This window comes from Eulemur rufifrons, chromosome 10, assembly GCF_041146395.1.
Source record: "Eulemur rufifrons isolate Redbay chromosome 10, OSU_ERuf_1, whole genome shotgun sequence".
In the NCBI taxonomy this organism is placed as follows: domain Eukaryota; kingdom Metazoa; phylum Chordata; class Mammalia; order Primates; family Lemuridae; genus Eulemur; species Eulemur rufifrons.
In genome coordinates, this window is record NC_090992.1 from 30,441,405 (window position 1) to 30,466,949 (window position 25,545).

Sequence of the window (25,545 nt, forward strand, 5' to 3'; positions counted from 1 at the left end):
CGGGAGGATCGCTTGAGCTCAGGAGTTCGAGACCAGCCTGAGCAAGAGTGAGACCCCCCCCCCCCGTCTCTACTAAAAATAGAAAAAAACTAGCTGGACAACTAAAAATATATATAGAAAAAATGAGCCGGGTATGGTGGCACAGGCCTGTAGTCCCAGCTACTCGGGAGGCTGAGGCAGGAGGATCGCTTGAGCCCAGGAGTTTGAGGTTGCTGTGAGCTAGGTTGATGCCACAGCACTCTAGCCCGGGCAACAGAGTGAGACTCTGACTTTAAAAAAAAAAAAAAAAAAAAAAAAGGAGCCAGCAGTCTTAGAGAGAAGGGAGGATTAATGAATGATATAAAAGCAATGAGGAATAACATGCTCTCCCCTCCTGGCCCTGTGACATGAGGCAGGGGAGGGAAGCAGAGCCCGCTCTTGGAGGCCTTCAGGGAAGCAGTGACCTCAGGGGGAGCCCCATGGCAGTGGGAGCAGGAAGGTGAAGAGGCCATTGTGAAGATACAAGGGGTTTTTCCCTTTCCTTGGGAAACCTGTGCTGACTTCCTCTACACAGGCAGATGCCTTTGTTACACACACGGCCTCTTTTCACGTTCCTTCAAAGTGCTCAACACAGTTGAAATTTTTAAAATTTATTGATGGGAAACTATGATTAATATTCATGATTTCCAACTAAGTCCATCACAGCCAGGGACTGCGCTGCCTGCAAGCGCTGGGTTCCCAGCACCCGGCAAGGTGCTTGGCGCGTGAGCTCTCAATCAGTGCTTTGGCAGGAAGGAAGCCGGGAAAGAACAGACTGTTAGAGCCACTGTGAGTAGCCTGTGTGGGGGTGGAGGAGAAGCCCATTTACCCATTCATTTATGCTTTAGCCATTATTCTTCCCAAGGAGCAGAGTCTGTGCCACTCTGGGTAAAGGGGGTGGAGCTGTATTAAAGCTGCTGAGCTCACTAAGGCTCAAAAGCTGGGGGCTGTGTTGAGCAGCTGCTGCAGGGCAAAGCTGTTCTTGCTCAAAGCCTCTGCCAAAGCCATGGCTGCTCACAACCCCTCGCACACCCAGTGCTTGGAGCTGAAGAGCGAGGTGTCTACCTGCCCGAGCCTGGGAGTGCCTCCGCCCGAGGATGGTCTCTGGACGGTGCAGCTCAAAGAATACCCTACCAGCCCCCAGAGAGGGTGCAGCAGCTCCTCCGCCCCAGGCTCCTCCTGCCAGGAGGGGACCAATGGAATCTCGTAAGTGTCCTTTCCCCACCTACAGGAGCTTCTGGGCCTGAGATCTTGTACTTGGAAACTTCTGTGGGGATTTCTTTTCCTTCTTTCTAATAACCCGAAGAGCTAGATATGGGCTCTTCCCTGTTCTTGAAAGATGGGCAAAAAGAGGTGTAGAGGCCGGGCGCGGTGGCTCACGCCTGTAATCCTAGCACTCTGGGAGGCCGAGGTGGGCGGATCGTTTGAGCTCAGGAGTTCGAGACCAGCCTGAGCAAGAGTGAGACCCCATCTCTACTAAAAATAGAAAGAAATTATATGGACAGCTAAAAATATATATAGAAAAAATTAGCCGGGCATGGTGGTGCATGTCTGTAGTCCCAGCTACTCGGGAGGCTGAGACAGGAGGATTGCTTGAGCTCAGGAGTTTGAGGTTGCTGTGAGCTAGGCTGACACCACGGCACTCACTCTAGCCTGGGCAACAGAGTGAGACTCTGTCTCAAAAAAAAAAAAAAAGAGGTGTAGAGAAGTTGTGTTCCTTGAAGCTCACGCTTTGAATCCTAAGCGTACCTCTTTAGAGGCCCATTCATTCCACATCATTGAGCACCTGGGAACTATGGAGCTGCAGCGACGAACGCAATATGCCACTCGGGGCCCCGCAGCTAAGGATCCGACAGCCTAGGGAGGAAGACATGTTGAACACATGCAATGGAAATTCCAGAGAGAGTAAAGTCAGTGTTCTACAAGGGTTCCGAAAAGGAAGGAGTTATTTCCAGAGGCTGCGATTGGGAAAGGCTTTGTTTTAGAGGTGGCAAAGGCTGAGCTGGTCCTTGGAGAAGTGATGTTGCCACTGAGGACAGCCATTAAGCATTGTGTGCCTCCGCTGAAGAGGACAGATCACGCCTCCGCCAGCAGAATGACAGCGATGACAGTATCCATCTCAGACAGTGCCTGGCACATGGTAACGGTTTAGTAAAAGACTAGTTAATTCTAGCATGGGTCACACTAGCTGCCCACAAGAGGAGCAACCTGAGGACAATGACCAGGCCTTATTTCTCTCTGAATCCTCCCAAGCCTGATGCAGAGCCTGAGCATACGGGGATCAGTAAAGGGTTGTAAAATGAACAAACGAATGAAAGAGGGACCCTCTTTATCGTCCTCTTAATTACACAGAAGGGACAATTTTTTTGAGAATGTGTATGGTTGGATCTTAGAAGGGGTTTCTACAAAAGGCTATGTCATTGCCAGAGGTCTTTTAAAAGATAGACTATCATCTGTCCTTGAAGGTTTCAGAGGCCAGCCTGCTTGAGATTTGTTTCTAGTAAGTGTTCAAGCGTTGGCTGTAGTAGGAAAAAGTCAGGCATTTTAAAGGAGGAGAGAGAATATTGCCGCTGAGGTTGCAGGAAACACGTGGCTTAGACCACAGCAAAACACGCTCAGATTCCCACCCCAGCGTTGCTACTCCCATATTAGCTGTGACCTTGGGCAAGCTCTCCCCCTCTCTGAGCCAGAACTTCAAAAATCATAGGTAAAGTGGTGAAAATCACATCCATTGTTATTGTCCCACAGCAGCAAAAGCAGGTATTTTTATTGTGTTTACAAAGAACCAGGTGTTCTTTCCTGAAGAAAGAACAATGCATCTGAAAGAGCCACTGCAACACATCACACTCACTTCTGCTCGGCCAGCCAGGGCTTGAAGACCAGCCAGGCGCGAGCGGGGCGCTGGGCCCCCCTCACTCCCGCTAGGATCACCTCACCTCCCTCAGTGAAAACACACGGTTTTTGAAGACTGCTTTTCCTGCTGTGGGACAATATTGCGAGGTCAGAAACTGCAAGTAGGACGACACCGCGGAGGTCATCTTGTCCTGTACACCCTTACCTCTTATTAGTCAGGGTTTAGAGTAAGAAACATAGTATTTTAAGCAAAAAAAAAAAAAAAATGCTAGAAATACATTTAAGAATGCGAAATAGGGGCTTACACACCCATTAAAAAGCTTGGAGGCGGGGAGTCTAGACAGGACTTCCCAGAAACATGTCTATGAAGTGGCCCGCCAGGTGGGCCTCCACCTCCTCCACAGTCCAGAAGGAGGACGCAGGAGGCCCCAGAGGACCAAGGTCAGGAACGTAAGGCTGCCTGCGGCTGCATCCCAGGGATCAGCATTTGCCACGGCTGCTGCAGCAGCTGCCTCTGGACCCCCTGGAAGCTGGAGTGGAGCCTGGGTCACTCTAGAAAACGTCTCCTGCTGGCAAGAAACAGCCAACGCAGCAGGGAGATGGCTTCCACCCCATTTGCCCTGCCTATTTTCTATCCAGAACTGTAGCTTCAAGGAGTCTAGATGCAACTGTTCACTTTCCCGCCTCTGCAGTTGAGGAAGGCACACGAAAAGGCTGTGGGAATAGATCCCGACTGTTGTCAACCTTATCCTGCCTACCTCAGTCGCTGTTTGAACACCTCTGGTGGCCAAGAGCTCACCCGACAGAGATCTGAGTGCTTGTTAGAGTAGGGAGAAAGTTGCTGCACTGTGGCATCTGCCAGTTGGCCATTTGCTCCACGCTTGGACGCATGGCACTGTCTCCTCCCTCGTCCCCATGGCAGTCCTTCCGAGAGGGGCAGGGTGTGAGCACGGCTGTCCCAGCCTCCACTAAGTCCTTTCAGGCTCTACTCCCGAGACACAGTTTCCTGGGCCTTGGCCACTGAGCTCTCACCTCTGGACAGGGGTCAGTCTGACAAGACCCTAATAAAGTGGGGAATTAGTGAACCAAGCCAGGGGTGCAAACAAACCCCACACAGTGCTGCAACTCTCCACAGGTCGGCCCAGGACAAAAAGCGTGACACGTCATGGTTGCCAGGACAGGTGCAAATAGTCCCTCTCATCCTCTGCTGGTGGGAAGCAAATGGGTACATCTCCTTGGGGAGTAATTTGCCAGTGTCCACCAAAATTTTAAATCACACACCCTTGATCCACTGCTTCCACTTCTGAGAATGTATCCAACAGACAAGCTCTCATATACGTACGAAATTGGATGTGTACAATTATTCATTTCAGCTTGGTTTGGAGCGGCAAAAGACTGGACAAAAAACAAACTACTCACCAATAGAGAGAGCTGGGTAAACAAGCCATGATACAGCCAACAAAATACTATGCAGCTGTTAAACAGATTGAAGAATGGGCCACATCTATGATGCACTGATATGCACAATCTCCCTCTTTAAAAAAATTAATGTAGAAGTAAGTTTAACACTGTAAAAGTGTGTATGTACTTATATACACATATATATGTACATACCTGTCTATATGTGTACGTATTGAGAGAGAGAGAGTGAACGTCTGGAAGGATACATGAGAAACTCTTAGCAGTGGTTGCTTCTAGAAAGGGGTATTGGGAGTCCAGGAATCATAGGTGGGAAGATTTACTTTTCATTCTATAAACTTTTATAATATTACTTTTTGTAATATTTGTATTTTTGCCATATGTATACTACTTTATTTGATGAACTATTTATTTTAAAAAATAACCAAGCCCAATAGTCCAAGTACGGCCTGTGTTCTACAGAGCAGAGTGAAGCTATCCACTCCCTCCTTCTAGATACTGTTTTTGTAAATATAGACTCAGGGCACATAGGGTTTTGTTTTTCCTTATCCCATCCATCCATTCGTCCATCCTCTGTCCATCCATCCATCGGTCCCCTACACGCACACAGTGTCTCTACGCCAGGCCCCTGCAGGCACGCTTCCTGCCAGCTCTTCCCCAAGTGGTTGGCTCTGGGGCCAAGGTCAGCAGTGACCTTGCTCATGCCTCCCTTCTCCCCCACCTCAGGTGGCTGCAAACCCTGATCCACGTCGTGAAAGGCAACATCGGCACGGGGCTGCTGGGGCTGCCCCTGGCCATGAAGAACGCAGGCATCGTGGTAAGAGGGGCTGGGAGTGGTCCTGACTTGGGGCCACGTGGGGTGGCGATGTCTTTGGTGCTCTTACGCTTGCCCGAAAGCACACCTCACTCAAGCGACAGGGGACACGGTTTGACATCAAGTGTGCTTGCGACGATGTCTCTCTCAGGGGTCCCCTTTACAGGCTGACTCTGCTGCACACCTTGGAGACAGAAAGTCTGAGTTCTGCTCTGCCTCTTGTAAGCTGCCTGAGCTCACCTTGGCCCTTTTTCGTGGCTGTTTATTTTTAACAGCTTTATTGACATAGCCTTTACATACCATAACATTTATTTACTTTAAGTGTACACATAAGCAAATTTTCAGTAAATTTACAAAGTTGTGCAACCATCACCACAGTCTAATTTTAGAACGAGTTGCATGGCCCCAGAGAGAAACCTTCTGCCCGTTTGCAGTCACTACCTCCCCTGGCTCTTTTGAGCCTTAGTTTTCTCACCTGTAGAATAGGAATTGACAACTTACTTATGAAAAAGATTAAATTAAATAATACATGTAAAGTTATTTTTGTAAACTTTAGATCACTTGACACTTGAATGGTTTCTGCTACTGCTACTATTATAATTTATTAATGATTATTTTCATCTCATTCATTCCACGGGCCAGGGGATTATAGGTGGTTCCTAGGATTCCATAGCCCTCAATTAAAGGCAAAGTTTAGTGATTCCTATCTGTTCTTTTTCTAAGAGGATCAATTTATTTCATGAAAAAGGAGTCTGAGACTCAAAACAAAGAAGAAAAGGTCATAAGTTTCTCTGGACAGTCTTGTGGAGTGGCCACCTTTTTCTTCCCTTTTGACGTGGAAGTCCCTATTGTCTGCCCTTGAATGCCTGCTTGTCTCTGGAGATCAGTTTTGCCCCTGAAACCTGTCCTCTGCCTTTCTTCCTCCAGAGTCACTGAAACCTCCACACACACCCCCACCAGGCTTGCTGCACGCTCCGGGCTCTGTCATTGTTCTCTGTGTTACTAGAGGTGACCGGGGTGTCTCCATGTCCAGACCCACGTCCTGTCTAACATAACGAGCTTTCACTGTTACTTTCTCCACTCCCGTCTCCCAGGCAGGGGGTGGGTGAGCGGGAGAGTGCAGCAGGTAGCCCCGCCTGCTCTCCATGGTGTCGTACTGCCTGTCCACGTGGGACCACTTACACCCTTGTACCAATATCAATGGCAAAGGGCAGAGTTCTTAATCCCCTAGTGTATATTTCTGAAGCATTTAGCGTTTTTTGTTTGTTTTTAAATAGACTTTATTTTTTAAAGTTCATGGCCAAATTGAGCCGCCAGCCTCCCCTACTGTCAACATCTAGCAGCAGAGTGGGACGTTCGCTACAATCGATGGACCTACACATCATCCCCCCCAAGCCCACAGCCTGCTTTAGGGTTCGCTCTTGGTGTTGTACATTCCATGGGTGTAGACAAATATCTAATGGCATGTATCTACCATTAGAATACCTTTCAGAGCAGCTTCCCTGCCCTAAAAATCCTCTGTGCTCTGTCTCTTCATCTCTCCCGCTCCTGCAACCTCTGGCAACCTCTGACCTTTTACTAAGTCCGGAGTTTTGCGTTTTCTAGAATATCATACAGTTGGAATCATACAATATGTAGCCTTTTCAGATTGGCTTCTTTCACTTAGTAAGATGTATTTTCATTTTCTCCATGTCTTTTCATGGCTCGATAGCTCATTTCTTTTTAGCTCTGAATAATATTCCATTGTCTACATGCCCGTGTTTATTTAGTCACTCACCTCCTGAAGGACATCTTGCCCCAAGTTGGGGCAATTATGAATAAAGCTGCTATAAACAGTACGTGGACGTAAGTTTTAACTTCTGTGGGTAAATGCTAAGGAATGCAATTGTTGGATCATATGGTAAGAGTATATTTCATTTCATAAGAAACTGCCAAACTGTCTTCCAAGGTGGCTGTGCCATTTTGCATTCATACCAGCAACGAATGAATGTTCCTATTGTTCCACATCCTCGCCAGCACTTGGCGTTGTCAGTTTGTCAGTGTTTCGGATTTTGGCTGTTCTAATAGGTGTGCAGTGGTAGCTCATTGTAGTTTTAGGGTTTTTTATTTTGTTGTTTTTTTTAAAGAGACAAGGTCTTGCTCTGTTGCTCAGGTTGTAGTGCAGTTAGGTGAGCACAGCTCGATGTGAACTCCTGGGCTCAAGCAATCTTCCTGCCTCAGCCTCCTCCCAAGTAGCTAGGACTACAGGCACGTGCCAACACGCTCAGTTAACTTTTAAATTTTTGTAGAGACGAGGTCTTGCTATGTTGCCCAGGCTGGTCTTGAACTCCTGGCCTCAAGCGATCCTGCTGCCTTGGCCTCCCAAAGTGCTGGGATTACAGAAGCAGCCACCATGCCTAGCCTCACTGTAGTTTTAATTTGCAATTCTCTAATGACATGATACAAAGCATCTTTTCATGTGCTTATTTGCCATCTTCTTTGGTGAGGCAGCTGTCCAGGTCTTTTGTCCATTTTTAAATCAGATTGATTTCTTATTGCTGACTTTTAAGAGGGGAGCAGTCCTTCATTAGATGTATCTTATGCAAATATTTCCTTCCAGCCTATGGCTTGTCCTCTCTTTCTCTTAACGAATCCATTTTTGTCCCATGATTTTCATGCTCACATAGCTACTCAACTCTCTTCCTTCTGTTCACACCCTTCTCTGCAGCTGGGTCCCGTCAGCCTGTTGGTGATAGGCCTCCTGGCCGTGCACTGCATGGAGGTCCTGGTGAAGTGTGCCCGCCACTTCTGCTGCAGGTGAGAGCCTCCAAGTCCCTGGCACACAGGACTTTCTTTGCATTACTCTAACCAGCATGCCTTGCCCAGTCTCCTATAATACTTTCTGTCTTTATATCTCTACCAGAGCAAGCCCCTTGAGCACACCCCACCAGCCAAGAGTTTCTCAGTTTTTCTGTCACAAAAGCAGTGTCCTTTTCACTTTCCACACCATTTTAAAAATAATATTGGATACGCTTTTGACACCGCTATAGGATTTTAAAAACTAAGCTATATACATTTATTGTTTATAATAAATATTTTTAAAAGGTCTGGACTTAACCACTTCACACTGTTAAAAGTAGTTACTTCTGGGGAAAGAAGTGGGGAGGAGAATTGGCTTGGGATGAGGCAGGGGAGGATGTGCATAGGGACATTCATTTTTTATACTTCTGTACATTTGACCTTTTTATAATAGGCATTACTGCTGCTATATTTTTTAATTAAATGGAGGGGGAAATTCACTTTCCTTCTCATTTCCTTGAAATTCTGATGTACCCTTAAGAGGATGAGCCCCTGCACGCCTGGTAAAAAGCATTGTACAAGGGGTAGTGTGCATGATAATCTTCATTGTGAGCATGAAGACCAGTAATCTGTGTGATCTCAGGGAGGCAGCAGGTGTCATAAGAAAATCATTGTTGCGGGAGTCAAAAGACCTGAGGTCAGGTCTTGACTCTGCCCCCCAGCTCACTATGTGACTTTGGACAGGTGCTCTGTCCCCTCTGGGCCTAAGTGTCCCCATGCGTTCAGTGAGTACATGAGTCTCATTAATCCACTTGACTGATGGCACCAGGAAGACAGGCCTTGCCTATCTCATTCACTGATACAAACCCTTATGCCTTGTACTCAGTAACCACTCACTAAATATTTGTTTACAGTTAGTAAATGATTTTTGGAGCCCTTCAGGGAAATGAGAGAAGCGCAGTGGGCACCAGTAGGCATCTATCCCTTCTGCCAGGGTTCCTACCACACATCCTTCCATTCAGCCTTGTGCTGGGGAAAGTCCTGTCTTGCTCTCTCACCAGAACATACTTCTGAACCTGACAATATCCGGTCCCCTGTGCTCTCTCCTGCAGGCTCAGCAAGCCCTTTATGGACTATGGGGACACCATGATGCATGCCCTGGAGGCCAGCCCCTGCGCCTGGCTCCAGAACCACGCCCGCTGGGGGAGGTACCTTGCCCTCTGCTGGTCTGCAATGGGGTAGAAGACTTGCACATGGGTCTAGATGGATTCCTCTAGGGACAGAGCCAGGTGCTTCTGAAATCCATAAGTACAGATGGGGAAATTGAAGGACAGGGAGCAACTTACCCAGAGGTACAGAGTGAATCATGACTGGGCTGAAAATCACAACTCCGAGCAATGGTGTTGTATGACTGTGGTCAACTCCTGGTCCTCTGCAGCTGGACCACCCTGAGTGTGGATGAACTGATCCCTGTAGCTAAAGTTTCTAGTCCCCTTTCTCAGCAGTCAGGGGACATTCTGACAGCAGAGCTGTTTCGTTTTCTTCACCAGCTCTCCTTTCTCCCCCTCACCTCACTGCCGCTAGTCTTTAGTCATTGGGCGGCAACAGATCGAATGATAAGACTTTATTTTGATACTGCTGTCACCGTGAATACTAAATCATCCTCAATTCAGCAAAGGTCCAGCTTTGGTAACACATTTACCAGCAATCATTTATAAGAAATGCATTTTGACACCACATTTCATTCTAAGAGTGATTTGGGGTGTTCAGTGAACGTGTTTCTTCACCTGTGTTGGCTCTGTTAACTTGTGACCTGTCAAAACAGAAAGAGCCTGGGTCTAAGGCAAGCTGGGCCTCGAGTGCTTGGCTGGTGGAGACCATCCGGCTCTAGAGGCTGCAGCATCCAAGGCACAGAAGCTAGAAGGTGCCACAAGCCAAAAGGGGATCAGCATAAGGGGGCTCCTGGGCAGTCTGGGATGGCTCTTGAACCTGGACATCAGGGGATGCCAGGCAGCACGTGGGGACTCAAAGTCAGATAGACTGTGTGTACTTTCCATTCCATTTGCAGAGAACCAGGGACCCATTCATTCATTAATTCATTCATCTCCTCATTAAACAATATTGACTGAGTACCCACTATGGACCAGGCATCATGCTAGGTGCAGGGAGATAGAGCTGAATGGAATAGACATGATCCCTACCTCGATAGAGTTTTTAAAACCTCCTGCTAGAGTCAGGAAATAAGAAAAGAAGCAAATGTATAATTATGAGTTAAGATAAGAGCTATGAAAGGTTGGAGAAACCCTCTCTGAGGAGGTGAAGTTTAAGCTGAGGGTTGACCATTTGAAGAGGGTTGGGAAGAGCATCCTAGGGAAAGGTGTGTGCAAAAGACAGGGGGATGGGAAGAGCTCAGAGGACTCCAGGAACTGGCAAAGTGTGCATAGTGGGGAGGAGAAGAAGTGGAAGAGAAGAATGGAAAGGGAAGCAGGAGCCAAATCAGGCAGCAACTGGCAGGCAAATTAACATATCAGAATGTTATCCCAAGAGCAGACGGAAGCCCCAGAAAGGTTGCAAGCAGAGGAAAGACATGGTATAAGCAACAGTCTCTAAAAGATGAGTCTAGCTGCTGTGTGGAGTGTGGGCTGCAGGGGCAGAGTGGAAGCAGCTTCAGTGTGGGGGAAGGGATGGCCAAGACCAGGCAGAGTGTTCAGCGTCCAAGCCAGCTCAGCTGGAGTTTAGGACAGAACTCTCCTTCTCCAAGCAGACGAGGGTGGGCAGCAGATGATGGTGCAGGGAGGTCAAGGCAGGCCCTCATGACTCCATAACTGGGCACAAAGGCTTTGCTGGAAACATACCTGAACATAAGAGTAATGAGCCTGCCAGGGTGTCCCTGTCCCTGCTGGAGCTGGAGGAGGTCTGAGGCTGCAGCAATTCTTCCTACCTGCAGCTGTAGGAAGCAAGGGTGCCAGGCAGGAGAGGTGAGATAGAGGCTGATAACACCAGCAAGATGGGTGGCCCCATATTCTCTTTGCCTTCCTTCCTTTTATGACAAATAATCTTCTCCTCCCAACGCCCAGGTACATTGTGTTCTTTTTCCTAATTGTGGACCAGCTGGGCTTCTGCTGTGTGTTCCTTATGTTTCTGGCGGATAACTTGAAACAGGTAGGTCGGAGCACTCAAGCAGGAATACAAGATGGTAAGAGATAGCCCAGTTTGAACTTTGAGCAGCTCCATCCAAATCACCCAAGACTGTGAAAGCCCGGACAATTCAGCCTTTGCTTGGGGCCCTCCAGGTTCTTATCTCTCAGCATCAACAGATAAAAACAAGCACGCTTTTTCAACTTGAAAATCTTCACTATCTACCTGTTGGACAGGATATATTCCAAACACCTTAATCTACCTCGTAAGAACCGGGCGATCTGATCTGCCACTTCTCTCTCTATGTGTCCTATGCTCCAACATGTCTGAGCTATCTACGGTTCCCAAATATATCCCACCTTACCCAACACTGGACATTTACTCGTGCTGCTCTTCCTATGTATAAAGCCCTCCCTCCTCCACTCTCTCATCTCCGCATATCCAAATCACACCCATCCTAAGTGCCCTCCTCTTCTGCATGTCGTTCCCTGATCCACACAGCAGGATTACCACCTGATTTTCCCCTTCTCAATTCAAGCCTACTGTTTTATTACATGTACAGTTTCCCTTGAATATATAATACTCATGTGTCCACATCTGTCTCCTCCGTTATACCTAACCTGTGAGCTCACAGAGGCTAGACAAGGTTCTCCAGATCTCTTAAAACAAAATAACTACTTGGTAAGTATTTGTTAGGTGTGTCTTTTCAGCAAATAGCTCTGCATACTCTTGTGCTGGGAGAAATTCAAGCGACATAGCTCATAAGAAGGCAGGCTACAAAGCACTGTGTTCACTTCGGTCTCATTTTTGAAAATGTATTACATTTGCATATGTATATGTACATATGCATGAAATATAATATCTACTCTAAAATATTAACAGTCGTTACCTCTCTGAAAGGAATCTCCAGGTGCATCTTTTGTCTTCGTTTTTAAATCTTTATGGTTGATTTTCCCCCCTCAGAACACAAGAGCAACACACCTCTTTCTTAAACAAAACCAAACCATAGTATAGAGATTATAAAATAGACAAGGTCCCAATAAATCTCTCCTCTTGCAAAAATGCACATTACAAGTATGTGAATAGTGCTTCAGCATTTTTTCATTAAATATCCAAACATGCATTTGTAATAATCATTTTTTCAAACTCTGATATTGATGTGCTCTTTGCTTTTTTTTCATGCTTAATTCTATGTCATGGACTCAGTGTACATAATTGATTCACCACAACCTTATGCCAAGCATTTGGGTTGTTTCTATTTTATTTTATTTTATGTTATTCCTGTTATAAACAATACTATAAAGAGAGTCTCCAAAGATAATTTTGCTCTCTTTATATTTTCTCTTTGCTTCTTTATATTTTTGACCATAAATATTTTCTGTCATCATAAAATAAAATCCTTATTTGGAAAAAAAAAAAAAAAAGGAGATGTCTAAGTCATCTCTGTCTCTGTTCAGAATTTCACTACATGCTCTTGTTCAGTTAATGCATTCGCTTGTTAGAGGAACCCATATTGAATATGTACCATGAGCAGGTCACAGTGCTGGCAATACAGCAGTGAACAAACTGGATAAGGTTCCTGCCCTCCGGACACTTACATTTTAGTGGGGAAGATAAATATTTAGCAATAATCATTCTAGTATATAAAGTTACAAACTGATAAACCCTATCGAGGAAATGGGCTGGGTGCTCTGAGAGCAGGGCCTGACGGAGTTTGGAGGGGATGTTGGCTCTGAAGGCTGAGCAGTCACTAATAAGGGAAGGTCGGGTGAGAAGGACAGTGTTCTGCAGAGAGGAAACCTTTCAAGGGTGGGAGGTTGGCAGGAATAGCTGGAGGGCATGAAGGTGGGGACTGGCAGGTCACAGCAGAGGTTCACATCAGCCTTTCTTATTCTTAGGTGATTGAAACAGCCAACGGGACCACAGCCAACTGCCAGGGCAGAGGGGTCGTGACCCCCACTCCCACCGTGGATGCCCGCATCTACGCGGTGTCGGTACTGCCCTTCCTGGTACCGCTGGTGTGCGTCCGGAACCTCCGCGCCCTGTCCACCTTCTCGGCGCTGGCCAACGTCCTCATGCTGGGAAGCCTCGTCCTCATTTTCCAACACCTCCTCCAGGCAGGTTGCCCACCTCATGCCATAGCTGGGGTGGGTGCGGTCTGTGTGTGCACATAGCGCAGAAGCCTGGAAACCGACCCTCCAGACTGCCAACAACAATTTCCTGCAGAAAGCGAAATTTCAGGTTTCAGGCTGAGATGTGTTTCCTTATATATATGTCTGCATTGTTTGACATATACACAGGTTTGGCACACAGAAAATTTCTTCCACTATTTTCCTAATGGAATGTCTCTTTAATTTTTTAATACTCCAATTTCATAGAATGAGCCTCTCTCTCTCTCTCTGCTTTTCCATGTACGTTTATAATGCAATACAACCTGTTTAACAAAACAACCCATGGGAAAATGTCTCTAGACGTTTCTGACATGGTCTGACGTCCCAGATACGGTCAAACATTAGACCTCACACAGGCCGTTTAGAAAGTGAACAAGTGTCCACAAAGAGGATGTGAACTGGAGACAGAACAATTTCTTGTAACAACTGCATTCACTTGTGTTCAGTATCAAAGTTTAAGTATCTATAGATTAATATCATAGTTTATTACTTACATATAGCTGTTTTACCGAGTTTTAGCTACATTTTAAGAATTGTCTGAGTATTGGGGGTTGATGGGTCATGTGACATAATTTTTGCCGTTTAAAATAACAGGAACTTGGTTATCAGCTCTTTTGCACAGATCAGCAGATTTTCAGGAGCAGATTACTGACGTTAAGAAGATTTTGTTTGGGTTTGGTTTTTTCCAATAAGCAGATAATTTGTTATCAGGGGAAAAACTGTAATAAGGACTTTAGTTCAACTCAAAAAGTAATTGGAGGGAGAGAGGGGACTGTATTAGAAGATGCTGGGAAGCATCATGGGACAGCAGAGCTTCAAGGATGCTGCTGCGTTCGGGCTTGGAAGCGACCTCAAGCCAGGGGCAGACAGACGCCTCCGACACTTCTGCTCAGTTCGGCTCTGTGTATGTTGGCTTTGTTCCTCTCTTGATGTGAACCAGCTCTGCCCACAGCTTCTGGGTCTTGCATTTTACCATTTCCGTCACCAGAAGGAGACAAATCTGGTGTTCTCTCAGGTCCCCAAATCCAGGAAAATCGGATCAGGTGCTACCCACGAACCCATCTACTCCAGGCAGGGAAACACCTGCGGAAACCAGACCTCACGCAGAGCGGGGCCAGGTCGCTGCAGGAATGTCGGGGAGGGCTGCTGAGCAGATAATCCTGCAGGCCCCCACGGCAAAGCCTTGGAGAAATTAAAAGAAATCAGGAGTGAAGACTGAGCGGAGGCCATCCCTAGCCTTCAGCTTTGCTCTTTTATGAGACACAAAAACTGCCCCCGACACCCGTCATGGGTGGGAATCCATAAACGAGAGGCCTGAGATGTGAGTATGAGTCCTGGCTTTGCAACTCACGAGCCGTGTGAGCCTCAGGAAGCCATGCTTTTAAACCAGGGCTAAGAATTGCCACCTTGTTCGGCCGTTTTGGTGCAAAACTACTGGTGAGAACCCAGCAGTGCTTAGGGACGCAGCAGAGTCAGTTTAGTGGGTACAAGTACAGACTCTGGACCAGTGGGTACCAACTAGGAGTGATTGTGCCCCCCGTGGACATTTGGCAATTTTTGGAGACATTTTTGGTTGTCACTGTTTCTTCTTTTTAATAGCCAAAAGCAAGGTAAGGACACAGACAGAGGCTAGATGCAGACTCCGCAGATAGTCTCCACCTCCCAAAGACCCCCTCCTTCCTGGGCAACAACAAAAATACACCTTCCTGCCTCCCCCAACTCGTCCCCCAGGAAAGGGTCATCCACTCACCAGCCCCTGGCTGGGAAGGTTTCTTCTCCTTTCTCCCAGACAGAATAAAGGATCTTCAGAGACTCCTGTGGACCAGTTGCTGTAAATGTCCCGGAGGTCATCTTGTTGGCTAGCGGATTTTTAGTGATGTTCCTTTTCGTGGCTGGTGTCTCTTTAAGAGCTTGCTCTCAAGCTGTCAGGCCTCATCAGATTCCAGGATTCTGCGTTCTTACAGAATCAGAGATAGGACAGGACTTAAAAGTCATTTAATTAATTCAGTGGTTTTTCAAGGTGTATTTCCATGCCTCGGTGCTATGTGTAATGAGTTTAGGGAGGAGATGGATAACGCTTGTTTATTTTCTTAATTATGTACTTAAATTATTATGTTCTCTTCTATTCATGGCAACTAAGAATTGTATTAGAATGCTTCTTTTTAAAAATCAATTTAATTTTAAAATACTAACTTCATGAGAAAAATAATGTAAGTGGCACAGAAAAGTTTCAGACGTGCTGTTTTATTAATAGTTCAACTTCCTCGCTTTATAGAAGGAGAAACTAAATAAAGCCAGAGTGCTTTGCACCACAATTGCCTTACCCTTAAAATGAAGACAATAATCCCTACTTTGTGGGGCTGTAGTGAAAACTAAGCAGTGTGTTTAAAGCACTTAACACAGTGCGTGGCCCATCAGAAGAATGAAAGAAATATTTCTGCTTATATTATCTTCGTAGATGAGGAGCCTTGTTACTAGCATCTGTCTGGGCTTCAGGCTCCCGTGTGTACAAGGCATCAGAGCAGAGCATTTCTAAGGACCTTCCCTCTCCCTCCCTAAGCACCCCTGGCCATCCAGCAACCTCAGCTTCTTGCTGACCCCAGGAGCCAGCTCCAGAGCGGGGCAGAGGGAGCCAACTTCCACCCCAGCCCCAATTCCCCACCGTACTTTGCACGTGGAGAAACTGAGGTCCCGACGTACGCTTGGTGACCTCAGCCCTAGAGCTCAGCCCCCCTTACTCTCAGTTCCTCCCTGAGTCTGGGGGTTTCCTGCTGCCTCTGTCCTCTTAAAGAAAGTCTGTCCCCCAAATGGTGAAGGTCAGCAGAAAGTCCAGCACCGCTGGCTGCTGGCTGCTGGCTGCTGGCTGGCTGTTTCTCCATTTGCTGTATTTCTGTTGTATTTTCTCACGTCCAGTTCTATGGTAACCATGACCATTTGTCCCGGGTTTGTCTATCAGGAAATCCCGGACGCCAGCAGCCTGCCTCTGGTGGCAAACTGGAAGACCTACCCCCTTTTCTTCGGGACAGCGGTCTTTGCCTTTGAAGGTATCGGCGTGGTAAGGTTTGAGATGGGAGCGTGCCCCCTACCCCGACGTGGAGGGAGGAAGCTGTACAGGCTGGATGAAGAGTACTGGCTTTGGAGCCCAACACACATGGGTTTGAATACTGTTGCTTTTGTCCTTTCATGCTGTGTGATCTGGGATAAGCTATTTCTTTTTTAAGAAAAAAAAATCTCCCTGAGGCTCAGTTTTCTCATCTGTACAATGGAGATTAGAATACCTACAAAGCAAGGATGTTGTAAGGACTCCATAAAATAAGGTAGGCCAAACGATTAGCACACTGCCAGGCACAAAGTAAATCAGGATGATGATTATTTTGCTTCACCAGTCCTTACCAAGTGTATGTAAAAGAATGCTAATGTGCTAGGAAAAAATATCTGATAGAAAGTTGTGGAATGTTGGGCAAATCTCTTTTAAGTGGGCCTCATTTTATCCATCTGTAAAATGGGAGAACTGAAAACCTCTGGGTGACAAATCCCTGATAACAAGTCAACCTACTTGAGCACTTATGATCTTCATATAAAAAAATGACTGTTTAATTTGGTATGCCTTTAATCAGTCCCTTTCGGTGCTAGGACTATTTTAATCCAGCATAAGAAAAATTACTTAAAAAGTCAACAATGCAGTCAAGCATTTAGCAATGCTTTTCAAATATTTCTTATCCTCTGAACACTTTGAATGAAATCACAAAAGAATACAATCTTTAAAACCAATCTGTTATTCTTACATAGCTCAGAAAAAAATATAAATATATGCACACACAGAGAAGACAAGAATATGATAAAGCAAACACGCTAATATTGAGGAACTGGTGAAAAGTATATGGGGGTTCTCTGTACTATTCTTGCAACTTTTCTGTAAGGCTAAAATATTTCAAAATAAAAAGCTAAATAAAGAGATAGATCAGAAATTTGTCCCCGGCGGAAGTGGTACTCACATCCACGCACGGATAATGAAACTGAGGGCTGGAAATGCCGTCCAAGAGCACAGGGCTGTCAGATTCCAAAGCCGGGGCTTAAAGCCTCACCTTCTAGCCCCTAGACCAGTGCGTTTCCCCTCTCAGATTCTGCTCTGGTCTTCCCTTTTAGTTCTCCTCCGACAGGATTGTGTTATTCGGAGCTGATGCTCCCACACTACCACTGTGGAACACAGAATTACAGATCATAGACAGCTAGGGCTGGATTAAAGCATAAGCAAGCAGAGATTTTTCTGAACAACTAACTCACACCACAAATAAGGAAACTGAGGTTTCTTCAGTCCTGGTGCCAGTGCAATCTCTACCTATTTTCTATCCTTTGTTCAGAAGCTGTCATATATTCTGATATATAAGATACTCTCCTCTCCACCCCCCCCCCCGCCCCCAAGCAAAAGGAATCCAAAATTATATTGCAGCCCACACACGTATTACTGCTGGAAGGTTACCTTCCACCTGAAATTGAGATGGAGCTCCCTCTGGTGGGAAGAGTGTGGAAGCACAACTCCTGCAAAGACACACGCTTACACATTCCCGTGATTTTCTGTAACAATAATGATATTAATGATCATCAACATCCATGGGCCACAAAGTTACTCAGAGGCAGAGCCCTTCCTGGGCATGGAAGAGGATACTCAAGTATGGATGGTTGGGCTAAAAGACTTTTAAGGTCTTTTTAATGACTCACGGTGTCTTGGAGTTTTTTGGGGTTTTTTTTTCCTCTTGAGCTTTCTGATGACTGAGATCTATGAATTTAGAATAACAAACAGTGGGTAAACGGGGTCTCTACATCAGTAGGAAGCCCTGTGTAATTGCTCGTGTCCCCTCTGTTTGCAGGTTTTGCCTCTGGAAAACAAGATGCAGCACCGTGCCCAGTTTCCACCTGTCCTCTACGGGGGGATGTTCGCGATCATCGTCCTGTACATAAGCCTTGGGGCCCTGGGCTACCTCAAGTTTGGGGCCACCACCCAGGCGAGCATTACCCTCAACCTCCCCAATTGCTGGTGAGTGCAGCCCAAAGTTCTTATGGACACTGGGCTCTAGGATGACGTGCGGGGCAGGGCTGGCTTAGCTTCCCTCATCAGAGGAGAGGAGCAAGAGAAGAGAGGCCAGCCAGGAAACTGCACCGTGGGAAGAGGTGGGCTAGGTAAATGAAGAGCCCTGGGTTCTTGTCCACCATGGCCACTAGTCCTGTGCTCTGGGCAAGCTGTTTCTCCTCTCTATACCCCAGTTTCCCTAGCTATCAAGCAATGGGATTAGACTAAGTGATTTCTTTTTTTTTTTTTATTTCATCTTATTGTTATGGGGGATACAGAATTGCAGGTTACATACGTTGCCCATGTACCGCCTTTCCCCCCAAGTCAGAGCTCCAGGCGTGTCTGTTTCCCAGGTCGTGCGCATTGCACCCATCATGTAGGTATATATCCCTCCCTTCCCCACCCCCCTTCCCGAGTCAGCACCTTCAAGCGTGACCATTCCCCAAACGGTGCGCAATGCACTCATTGTGTAGGCATACACCCATCCCCTCCCCCACCCCCCACCTCAGTCTGATATCCGATTGGTATCATTCCCAGATGTGTATTTAGGTGATGATCAGGGAAATCAATTTTCTGGTGATTACATGTGATGCTTGTTTTTCCATTCTTGGGATACTTCACTTAATATAATGGGCTCCAACTCTCTCCAGGAGAACCATAGAGATGTCGTATCTTCATTATTTCTTATAGCTGAGCAATATTCCATGGTATACATATACCACAGCTTACTAATCCAATCATGTATTGATGGGCATTTGGGTTGTTTCCACATCTTTGCTATTGTGAATTGTGCTGCTATAAACATTCGGGTACATGTTAGACTAAGTGATTTCTAAGTGTCCTCTCAGCTTTAACTGATGTATCAGTTGAGTCTCTTTCATGTGCAAGTGACTAAAGACCAGTCCAAATGGCATATAAGTTTTAAAACAAAAAGAAAAGAGAAGTATTAATATATGTATGCTTCTAGCTTCAGGCACGGCTGGATCCAGCTATTAAGTGGTATCATCAGAACTCGGTCTCCCTCCATCTCTCAGTTTGTTCTTCTCTGTGTAGACTTTATTCTCTTCCTACACACACAGTGACAGGCGACTGCTAACACCCCCTCAGTTACAGGCCTTTCTCTCAACAGCCCATTGTAAAGAAAATTTGTCTTTTCCACAAGGTCCATTAAAGGCCTTGGGATAAATTCTGATCATCCCAGCCAGGGTCATGTGTCCACTCCCGGACCAAGTGCAGATGAAACACGCTGATCGGCTGTGCCTGGATCACTGCCTTGCTGGGGTGGGGGGACGCCCTGAACCTGGTGGCCTGAGAGTGGGCACAGGGAGACTCCTGCTAACTGAGGAGGTGAATGGTTGCTGGGTCCCTTAATCCAGCCAATGTCCATTAGAACACACAATAATTACAGTGACATCTGGGGACCACAAACCATTTGACATTCTTACCACTTCTCAGTAAGACAGGCAAGCCATGGGGACCACTGAAAAGGGTGGTGAGTGGAACATCACTATGGGGTAGCGAGCAGTGTCTTCCCCCTTTTGCTCAATATCCTGACTTTCTAAAAGCACTCAGATTCCCAGGCATAGACCCCCCATTTTGTTCTGCCCCCACCGTGTGCTCCTACGTTACCATCCTCACTGGAAATGTGCTCTGTTTCTGTGCACGGGGTGAATGCAACAGAGAGCATTTGGACCTGAGAGGCTGGGTGGGAAGTTCCAAGCGGTGAGTCACAGCTGAGAGCTGTCCTCCGGGAGACAGGAGCTGGTGTAAGGATCACGCAAGGTAATAGTTATGGAGGTGCTTTATAAACTACAAATGGGACCGGGTGATAATTGTGAGTGATGTTACCAGGCCCCCAGGGAAGTCCATGTGGACAGACACTGCTCTGGCCAAGGCGCTCATGGCCCAGGAAATACTCCTTCTTCTCTCACATCATTCTTGTCACGGACAGGGATGGCGGGTAACAGAGAACTCGGCTGAACGGAGGGACGTTCTAGCCGGGCCTTTACAGAATGCTTGAGACTGTGATTGCTGGAGTCAGTCAGATCTGGGTCTAAGTCCATGTTCCCCATTTGCTAACTGCTTGACCTTGGAGATATTATTTCACCTATCAAAAGCTCAGCTTCCTCACCTGTAAAAGGGAACAATAACAGTACCTGCTTCATAGGGTTGTAGTCAAGTAATCAGTGTGAATCCAAGGAAAGAGCTTAGCACAGTGACTGTCACATAGAATTAACTTACTAAGTTTGGGTTCGTATTATATTTCCCTAAACATGCGGTCCTGTATGTATCATTTATCTTTCTTTAAAAAAAAAAAATCTAAGCCAATATACATTTTTTTTTCCTTGTACATGATCCCTAATTGATTTTTGGCTACTACAGTAAATGAATGGCCCTAAAGAATTGAAATCCACATTTTTCATCTCACATATAAATTAATAAAGATTTAGATAAAAATATAATAACCTGGATTTAATATTCTGAGTCATTCACACCCACCCTTAGGAAGAAGAAGGAGAAGAAAGAATAGCAGGCATGCACTGAGCGCTCCGCATGTGCTAAGTGGTGTCCAGGCATGATCTCATTTTATCCCTGTCGCAGCCCATCTACCACGTGCAGACCCGGTGCCGGGGGAGGGGAGTGCTGCCATGGTCTGGCCACGCTCCCTAGCCTCATGGAAAGGCTGGTGCACACACACCAACTCATACTCCATGCGAGAGGCTCTGTAACACGGGTGAGGACTAGTGTTGTGGGAACTCAAAAGGAGGCAGATTAATCCTGAGCAGGGACCAGGGAGGCATCACAGAAGCCTCTGAGACTTGAACAATGGACAGGAATGTGACAGATGACAACGGGAGGGAAAGGGCATTCCTGGCAGAGAGAACAGCACGTGCAAAGACACGGATTGTGAAGGTGCATCGCGTGCTTGGGCAATGGCTCTGAGTGTCTAGTGTAGTTACGACATCGCGCATGTGAGGGTGGAGAGGGAGGGACAACATTCTCCGCGTGGTGACCATACCAGACAATTAGAGCCACTGGACCTGAAGCAGGATGGGCTTCGAATCCCAGGCTCAAGTTTGGAACTCTTTCTTGTAGGCAACGAGACATGATTAAAGGCTCTTTGAGCAATGGAATAACGTATCATTAATCTTTCCCCTGCCTTATGTCCACTAAAAAGCAGTGTTATTTTTTCTATTCTTGATTAAAATTAGTCCCATGTGGTTAGTATTGCATAATCATAGACTTTCAGAGACCATCAGATCCAGCTCCTGCCTTTTAGCAGGTACAGAGTACATCCCCATTTTACAGATGAGGCAAATAAAGTCCAGGAAAGTAAAGAGACCTAGATACTTAGGTGTAGAGGCTGAGTTAGGATTCCAGGTCTCCTGAAACTCAATCTAGTAATTTTTCCAACATATACATCACTCACTCTCTGACTTTCTGCAAATTCAATTATGAAAAACGGAGAGCTGTTTTTAAAGTGCAGGCAGTTTCCCCCACCTCACCACTCAGGTAACAGATGTCCCCGGAGGAGTTGAGATGGGAAACATGAACCCACTATCTTCTCTGTAGGTCTTGGCACCTTCATGCCCTTCCTAGAGTGAGTCTCCATTGCCTAGAGATATGCCCCCACGTAACACATTGCTGTATTTTGGGGTGATTAGCGAGTTATCAAAGCAGTTTTGATGATTCCCAATTTGTGCCTCACGCTGCGGCCTGAGAGCTCTCCCTGCGATCCCTCGTGGGTCCCCCAGAGGCTCCTGGTGTCTGTGCGTGGATCTTTCCTGAACCCCTTTGGCTCCCGCAGGTTGTACCAGTCTGTCAAGCTCCTCTACCTGGGCGGCATCTGCCTCACCTACCCCCTGCAGTTCTATGTCCCTGCGGAGATCATCGTGCCCTTTGCTGTGTCCCGGGTGCCGAACCGCTGGGCCTTCGCGGTGGACCTGGGCGTCCGCACGGCCATGGTCTGTCTGACATGTGAGTAGAAGGCGGGCGGCCTTGCTCCTTCCTGCCCCTCCACCAGGCCCCGGGAGTTTACAGCAGTCGGGCCAGTAGGACCTCCCTGGAGCAAGTGCAAAATTCCAGGCGCAGTAAATGTTTATGGAATTAAGTCGAACCTAAGAGAAGCACATCAGTTAGGTTCTTTGGTATCAAGCAACAGGACAACTTAAGCTAAAACAGAGGGATTTAGAGGTGGCTCACGGACTCAAAGGAAAAGCTGAGGAAGTAGACATTGAAAAAGACAGGGACCAGGCAGAGCTTGAGATCGAAGTCAGAGGAATTAAGGGATTCTGCCTCTGGGATAAATTTCCACCAAATCTTTTCTGTTCTTCAGCTCAATGCTCAAGACGCAAATTCTATGGCAAGAGAGTCCAATCGCGCATGCCCGTCTGGGGGGCAAGGAGAGTCAGGGCGTTCCGATTGACAGGCCACCAAGACCCCCGCACAGTGAGAGGGATGGTGCCTCTGGCCCATCTTTAGCTTTAATAGTAACTATAAACCTAGCAACCTGGATGGAGCAGAAAAACAGAAATGAAATTGTTCCCTACTTTTTATCAAACTTTCCTCTGGGCATCTGAGGGGCTGGCTATAAACCGGGCTTCTCGCATCGCCCTCCTCAGGTTCAATTAATTTGGTAGAGCTGCAAATTTACTGTCATTTTTGGCTCAGAGGACATTTTGTTATTAAGACATCAAAACCTATAAACACCAACTTGCCTTTCCGTGTGATGGTTAAAGAGACATTGTCGTTCCTTTCCTCCTCCCTCAGCGTGCCGCACTCCTAGGCAGACCTCAGGGGTGCAAGGGAGACAAAGCTCACGAACAGTGTGAAGAATCTGCTTCCTGTACTGCTTGGTAATTTTACAAAATATCAGAGGTTGAAAATTTGTACTTCAGGCTTTACCAAATCCCTGCCTCAGCACGGCGACACTGAAGCTACCCCGTGTCTACTAATAAGACATAAGATCAACACCGCAAAGCAGCAAACAAAAGAAAAGGTGTTTTTATCAGGGTCTCAGGAATTGCAATTCAGGAGACACCAATCTAGCAAGCAGCTAAATCGTGTTCCATCCAGGAAGGTTAGACGGGGCTTGAAGTTTACATATCTGGAAGGTTTTAGCACAGTCCAGGATTGACGATGGCAAGTTATCGGCTCAGGATCTTTCATTGATGATCAGTCTGGTTCGGTGTAACTACCTCTCCAGGAGGCTGGTGATCAGGCCTAGTACAAACAACTCCAATCAAATGCAGCTGCTTTAACCATTTGGATCAATTCAACAGGTCAAATTCTATCTGAGTGTGTATGTGACTGGAGTCCGACTCCTCATGCCTCTGGCTCCTTTTTAGATACTTCTGACACAACCATCTTTAATTTGGATTTTCTTTCATACCCTGCCAAAATATCCTGTCCTCATACAGAATTATCAACAGGACACGGAGATATCCCTCAGTGGTCCTATGAAATGTTTTTCAATGCTCTGCCATGCTAGGAGTCTAACTGTAGGTATGGTCCTCTCCAGGGCGATTGGAAACCAGGTGTCTTCTTTCCCTGCAGGCATCTTGGCCATCCTCGTCCCCCGCCTCGACCTGGTCCTGTCCCTGGTGGGCTCTGTGAGCAGCAGCGCCCTGGCCCTCATCATCCCGCCCCTCCTGGAGATCTCCACCTACTACTCAGAGGGCATGAGCCCCCTCACCATCGCCAAAGATGCCCTGATCAGCGTCCTGGGCTTCGTGGGCTTCGTGGTGGGGACCTACCAGGCCCTCACAGAGCTGATCAAGTCAGGAGACTCTCTCCCCTTTCCCAATGCCACTGGCACCTTGGATCAGTCACCAATTTTCAATTCAACACTTCCCTCTTCACTTCCTAAACTGACATTCTAGCCTTGTTTGAACAAAGATTTTTCTTTAATTGCTAATATGTGTATTTTTGTGAGACCGCCATGGTGTTGGGTGGAGAGCACAGGAATGGGGTCAGAGGATCTGAGTTCTAATCCTGAGCTCTGTCATTTTCTCCCACCAGATCTGAGGGGCCACGTCCCCTTGGAAGCCTAAGTATCACAAATGCCGGAGGGGGAAAATGTCCCTGAGGATAGCCAGAAACAAAGGAGGGAATGGGACTACCTAGCCCTGGAAACTATGCTGTTACTTGGCCAAAGGAGATGCCAAATCAGAGTTGCTGTTCAGCAGCACCACACCATAGGAGACACATTCCACAGGTCCCTGGGCACAAACCTCCAACTGACTTTCCCACTCTGCTGGAGTATCCCCTTTGGGACCTCTCCCATTCAGGACAGGCAGCCAAGGCAAACTTAGGCTTAAGACACCTTCTAGTGCTAAAAAGGAATTAGTGACCTAGCAGGAAAAAAAATTCAGCAGGTAAATTACTAAGGATTTCTAAGCAGACATATCCAATAAAAAAAAAAAGTACAGAGAAGACTGAAATAACTAATCGTTCGATGCAAAGATATAAATGTACATCCACAAGAAATAACAGCAAACAGGGAACGATGACCTTCCCAAGCAGACAAAGCAAGGAATCAGCGACTGACGCTAGAGCAAAGGTGATATGTGAACTTTCTGACCAAGAATTCAAAATAGCAGTTTTAAGGACACTCAGTAATTTCCAAGATAACATAGAAAAATAATTCAGAAATTTATCAGAGAAATTGAACAAAGAGATTGAAATAATAAAAAAATCAAAATCTTGCAACTGAGAAATATATTTGCTGAACTGAAAAATTCATTAGAGGGTCTCAACAGCAGAATTGATCAAGCAGAGGAAAGAATCAGTGAACTTGAAGATAGTCTATTTGAAAATACACAGTTAGGACTATAAGCTCCATGAGGACAGAGATCAAGTCTGTCTTATTACCCAAAATAACCCCAGCATACATCTTGGCTCAACATTATTTCACAAAATTAATGAACCACACTGTATCTTTGTCAACACCATAGACAGAAGGATGAACACTGTTCCTTGTATTATTTTGCAAAAGTTTAGAGCAGTTCCCCCTTATCCATAGGGGACACGTTTCAAAACCCCCAGGGGATGCCTGAGATTGCAGATAGTACCCAATCCTGTATATACTATGTTTAAAATAAAGTTTGAGTTATAAATAAGGCACAGTTAAGAGATTAACAATGATAATTAAGAATAAAATAGAACAGTTATAACATTACACTGTAATAAATGTTATGTGAATGTGAAAAAAAAGAAAATACACAGAGGGGAAAAAAAGAAAAAAGAATGAAAAGAAGTAAAAATTGCCTACAAAACATAGAAAA

At 46.3% G+C, this 25,545-nt stretch overlaps 1 protein-coding gene across 1 annotated transcript; it reads left to right on the forward strand.

Annotated features, from left to right (window-relative positions):
* Positions 1-1,024: 1,024 nt before the first annotated feature.
* On the forward strand, positions 1,025-24,141 carry LOC138393000 (proton-coupled amino acid transporter 1-like). Its single transcript, XM_069484002.1, has 10 exons — positions 1,025-1,224; positions 5,017-5,107; positions 7,812-7,900; positions 8,995-9,090; positions 10,960-11,044; positions 12,919-13,137; positions 16,148-16,246; positions 18,060-18,226; positions 22,068-22,237; positions 23,816-24,141. The coding sequence occupies exons 1-10, from the start codon at positions 1,025-1,027 to the stop codon at positions 24,139-24,141; spliced, it is 1,542 nt and encodes a 513-aa protein (XP_069340103.1).
* The last annotated feature ends 1,404 nt before the right edge of the window (positions 24,142-25,545 follow it).